The sequence below is a fragment of the Nuphar pumila genome, chromosome 6 (assembly GCF_984573655.1).
Source record: "Nuphar pumila chromosome 6, dmNupPumi1.hap1.1, whole genome shotgun sequence".
NCBI classification, from domain to species: Eukaryota; Viridiplantae; Streptophyta; class Magnoliopsida; order Nymphaeales; family Nymphaeaceae; genus Nuphar; species Nuphar pumila.
In genome coordinates this window covers 21,436,536-21,441,478 of record NC_143254.1, presented here as the reverse complement: position 1 = coordinate 21,441,478, position 4,943 = coordinate 21,436,536, and the positions used below count along the sequence as shown (strand labels likewise).

The 4,943-nt window shown below is 40.3% G+C and overlaps 1 protein-coding gene across 1 annotated transcript; it reads right to left on the bottom strand.

Moving 5' to 3' along the window:
* Nucleotides 1–343: 343 nt before the first annotated feature.
* Nucleotides 344–4,263, bottom strand: LOC149834274 (pectinesterase PPME1-like). Its single transcript, XM_090009329.1, has 2 exons — nucleotides 3,745–4,263; nucleotides 344–1,995 (listed from the first exon to the last, which is right to left on the bottom strand). The coding sequence occupies exons 1-2, from the start codon at nucleotides 4,261–4,263 to the stop codon at nucleotides 1,771–1,773; spliced, it is 744 nt and encodes a 247-aa protein (XP_089865455.1). The 3' UTR covers nucleotides 344–1,770.
* Between the last annotated feature and the right edge of the window lie 680 nt (nucleotides 4,264–4,943).

Here is a 4,943-nt window from a genome sequence, read left to right as displayed (position 1 = left end):
TATAAGAAGCAGTGAAGAACCATAACAGAGAGCCACCGGATGATTAATTGACTGGAGTATAGGCAACTGCACTCATTAATTTCTATGGGCCGCTAGAATTTGACCTCAGATGCATCTTCATAATTTGCTAATGTTGTTTGATATCTTTTCCACATATCTTGCTATTTGTAAGATTAGCATGGAAACCTGTTTTAGAACCTTGATTATCGCATTTCGGCAAATCATGTAAAAAAAATACTATTATTTAAATTAAATGGCCCAATTTGCTTTGGGCAGTTACACTTCTCATAAGCGAAGATCAAACCATGAGCCCTTTTGGAGCTATGGAAATAGCTATTACAGTAATACAAAAAAGAAAGAAAAAAGACATGTTAAAGAAGGTATTAAAGCTTGGTATGAGTGCTAAAACCAGCTTTAATTAATACAACCTTCCCTATAGCAACTGGCTGATCCCCTTCACGCTGATGGTGGTTGAAGCAGCCATGACTCCCCGTCAATGAAGGTCGAGTCCTGGAAGGGCTTCGCCTGTACATTGGAAAGCTTCCTTGCGTACTTAACGCGGCCGCTCATGCTAGATCCTGACCCAGAGCATTGATACTCTCCATAGAAGAGGTTCCTGTAGCACAATAACTCAAGTAATTACACTTGCATATTAATTTTCAATATCTGCTTAATCTCGATTTTTCACATCTCAGAATTATATCCTAGCCCTCAAATGTGTTTGGACCCTATAGAAACACATCCAAGATCATGAACATCATTGTTCCATATAGTTATGGTTTGCTCATTTCAATGAGAGGCATACATGATGAAAGAGGCAAAAGGCCATGAACTCAAGATTTCCACTAATATGGTGTTGGTAGAAATTTTGGAAATCATGAATTGGGTCAAATCTTGTATGGCGTCCCCCTTGGTAAAGGTTACCCAAGTTGATGATTTTTCATATGGTTTTGGAGTCATCCAAACCGTATCATAGAGATGGACAGAGATAACGCAGGTAGAAGTTGGGGCAATTGATATTGAAATCCTTTTGGATGGTGCAATCACATTGCACATTTCAAATGTGCTGCTGCACTTAAGCACCCGCCATCTGCTGTTGGCCCCCCACAGCTGACAGATTGTATGGGAGGGTGTTCAGGTGCAGCGGTACATAAAAAAATGTCCAAAATGATTTCACCTAATCCAGACTCCATTCCAACCTTTAGGTTTAGAGTCCAAAACAGAAGACGAGGGAGAAAAAGAGAAGAGAGAAAGATTGATTTACCCAGAGCCTTCACCGTGATCATCATAACCCTTGGAGTTGACGACTGGGCCAAAATTGCAGTTGGAAAACACAACCCTAGCATATTCTCGCCATGCCCTACTCAAGAGTTGGCTGCCCGATCCTGAGATGGTGCAATGCACAAATGAGAAACCTCCTTTGTCATCTTTGGTCTCTCTCCCTTGTGCAACAATCGCCGATATTCCTATGGGATCAGCAACTGACACCACGTTGCAATTCTGCAAGTTTTTTTTTCCTTATTAATTATATAGAAAACACGTCGAGAAAAAGGGACCGATGCATAATCCTCATGCTCATGCTCAATATGACTAGCATATATATAACAAGACACAGAAGGAGAATAAAAGATTTGAGTATCCATAGCGACCGTTTGATCATTCATTCATCTGTAAGTCGGTCGACCCAGAACATCCCCATAAAGCAATGCATTATGGGAATGAATCCACAATATTTGTGGGTATGATATGCACAAAACTGTAGATATTGTGTTAGATGAGAGTGCATACCACGTAGAGGGACCTTCCATCTCCAAAGATGAAATCCACAGTGCCCTGGATCGTGCATCCTTTGAAGTAATGGCGGCCAATATCATCATGGACTGTGTCTTGGTACCCGAGGAATTGACAGTTGTAGAATGCAGCCCTGTCGCCCGCGATGCGCATTGCCACAGCCTGTCCTCCTTGTGCACCAGGCTTCGGCTTTGGAGCGGAGTTCTTTGCAAGAAACAGGATTTAGGAAAAAATTAGTACCCCCAAATTCGCTAAACCTACGGACTTTTCTACATTTAAATGATAAATGAATAATTTCATCTTTTATCTTTAATGAAGCAAAAACTTATCAAGCTTAGCATAGGGGTTTTAACTGCTTGGAGGCAGGCCATATGATTGGTTCTGTGTTCGGGGCAGAATACTCTATTAACGGTTCGGCCCTTTTAAAAGAGGGCGCAATGCACAGGGGGACCCTCTTTATTAAGGGGCGACTCCGGCAGCCACTACGTGGCTCCCTCTTGTTCCTGTTCTGCCCCAAACACTGGATCTGCCTCTCATATGGTAGAGCATCAATATCTCTTGGGCTTCACCACCTGAACCAGGGTTTCCCCTCAATAAATGAAAAAAAAAAATAGGTTTCTAAAAATTTATGAAAAAACTTCACCAAAACTTTGCAATGAAAATTTTGAGTTCTTTTCATCGAAAAGCTTCCAGTCAAAAGCATGTTTTCTAGTGGACAAGCAATTAAAAACACATTTATGGTAACAGTTTTTTTTTTTTGTTTCTTTTGATAGAACATCTATGGGATCTCATGATTAAGCAACTGCAACTATGACTTTTTAAGGTGGTCCATTCCCACCCATAAGAAATTGATTAAGAGATCTCTACTGACTATTTAGTGAAAGACGTCTATTAAAGTAAGATTTCTTATGTTTAGATTGGTTTCTAAAAGAGTCTAAAAATCAAATGAAAATGAAAATTTTGAGTTCTTTTCATCCAAAAAGTTTGAGTCAAAACATGTTTTTTCAGTTCACAAGCAATTACAAACACATCTATCAATCACATTAAGCAACTGCAACTATGACTTTTTGAAGTGGTCCATTCCCTTTCATAAGAAATTGGTTAGTTAATTTCTCTCTCTCTCTCTCTCTCCATATATATATATATGAGAAAATATTTGCTACTAATGAAGGTACAGAAATAATGAGCTAGAAATCATAGGTGCAAGTTGTATTTACTCAATCCAACCATATAGATGTGTTCAGCATAGTTTGTTTGCTAAGGATCAAGCCTTGGATCATGTTGTTCTCCTGTAAAAATGTGATCTTTTGAGTTATGAAAAATTCTGACACATTGTCCGCCATTGATTTTTGGACCCCTTTCAAAATCCAATTACTTGTCATAATCACGTTATTCAAAACAAGTTTTCTAGTAAACAAACCATGTAGATCACATCGGTAACAATATTTGATGAAAAAAAATCAAAACTTTTGAAGAAAAGAGTGATTTCTACTCATTAGTTCCTTACCTTCAATAGTAACCAATATTTACCATATATATATATATATATATATATAAAAGCTGCCTACACCGCATAACTGGCTAACATCAAAGGGACATGCGTGCTGATCACACACGCGATCAAGGGCATGCAACCCTTTAAAGGGGATCAGCAACCGCCACTAAAGGTCCTTTGAGCAGACGCGCGGTGTGCGACCATGCGTCTACTATGGTTCGCCTGACAGGGTGTAGGCAAAACCTTCTTAAATGATAATTGGCTTGCTTCATTCTGTTTTCATGAAACAGAGGAAATGCAACACGAGCACAACGAACCCTGCATCTAAAAAATATGGTAGCACATATCAAAAGATGACCGCTCTACCATATTGAGATGAAAGGTTCATCGTAGGTTGTTGTATACCGCAGTGCTGCATAGAAGATGGCCTATTCCTTTCTCTTGCCTAGTGCACCAACCTTGAAGATAACGTTGGCAGCCATGAAGTAATCAGCCATAATAATCACGGTTCCACTGTAAAAGGTCCCGTACTTTGCCGCTGTACCATCAGCTACGATCTTCGGCATCGATTTCGCATCGCCTAATAATGTGATGAACGGTTTGGATTTATCGATTTGTACCCTCTCATTGTAGATGCCTGGCTTTATCTTGATGATTTTCCGGCCAGTGTTCCCAGACGGAATACTTTTAACGGCATCCGTTACCGTTTTGAAGTCACCGGACCCATCCTTGGCGACTGTTATAACCTTTTTGTCGAGTTCAGCCTTCTTGAGCTTAGGATCTAACCCACCTGACTCAGATTCCATCTTCCCCGCAGATAACTCAAAGTTTTGTACTTCTGAATTGACCCAATCCATAAATGGATCACTGCCTGACGGACCCACGGTCTGTGCACCGGCGGCGGCGAACAACAATTGTAGCATGAAGATGGCCGAAAGCTTAGCAGGGAAAGCTTTGAAGAAGGAGTTTCCAGCCATGGTTGATGAAGAAAAGGACATGTTTACAAGCTGTGTAAGAGATTGTCTTGTGCATGGAGAGGGGAGGGGGAGGTGCTTATATAGTGCAAAAGGTGCAATGCAAAGAGGGGTACTATTTTGGGCCAGGACAATGGCTTGGGTTGCGTCCCATAATTTTAGGGCATGGTGCAACTCTCATGGCCTCTTTGACCCTAAAGAAATGGATCAGGTTAATGTCCTAAAAATTGGCATGAGTTAGTGTCCGAGGGTAGCGGGGAGTGCAATGTCAGGTTTTAGTGCCCAAAAATAACTCCAACCAACTCGGTACAAAAGAACAAGCCTTTTTGCTTATATTTTGCAACAATCAAGTTTCTTCTTTTTTTTTATTGAAAAACATTGTTTTTTTAGGTGGAAATTCGCTAACTATGGCTGGACTTGGTCCCTAGTCCATAAATTTAAATATAGATAGATAGATAGAGAGTGATGGGAGTATTGTCGAACACCCATCTCCTTCGACAATCAGTGGCTCAATTTTTTGGGTGCTAACGAGTTCTTTGTCACGACTGCCGCTAAAAGGTCTTTTTGAACACAGTTGGCATGCGATTGCGCGTCTAACATTTGTCAGATATATTTACGTCCGACACTACTCCCATTCGCATGTTTGAGTATATATAATATATATAGTGAAGATATGTACATAA

Coding starts and splice junctions, on each gene's coding strand:
- LOC149834274 (XM_090009329.1), bottom strand. CDS start 4,263: ATGGCTGGAAACTCCTTCTTCAAAGCTTTCCCTGCTAAGCTTTCGGCC. Junction 1,996..3,744: donor CTGCCAACGTTATCTTCAAG/GTTGGTGCACTA, acceptor TTTCTTGCAAAG/AACTCCGCTCCAAAGCCGAA.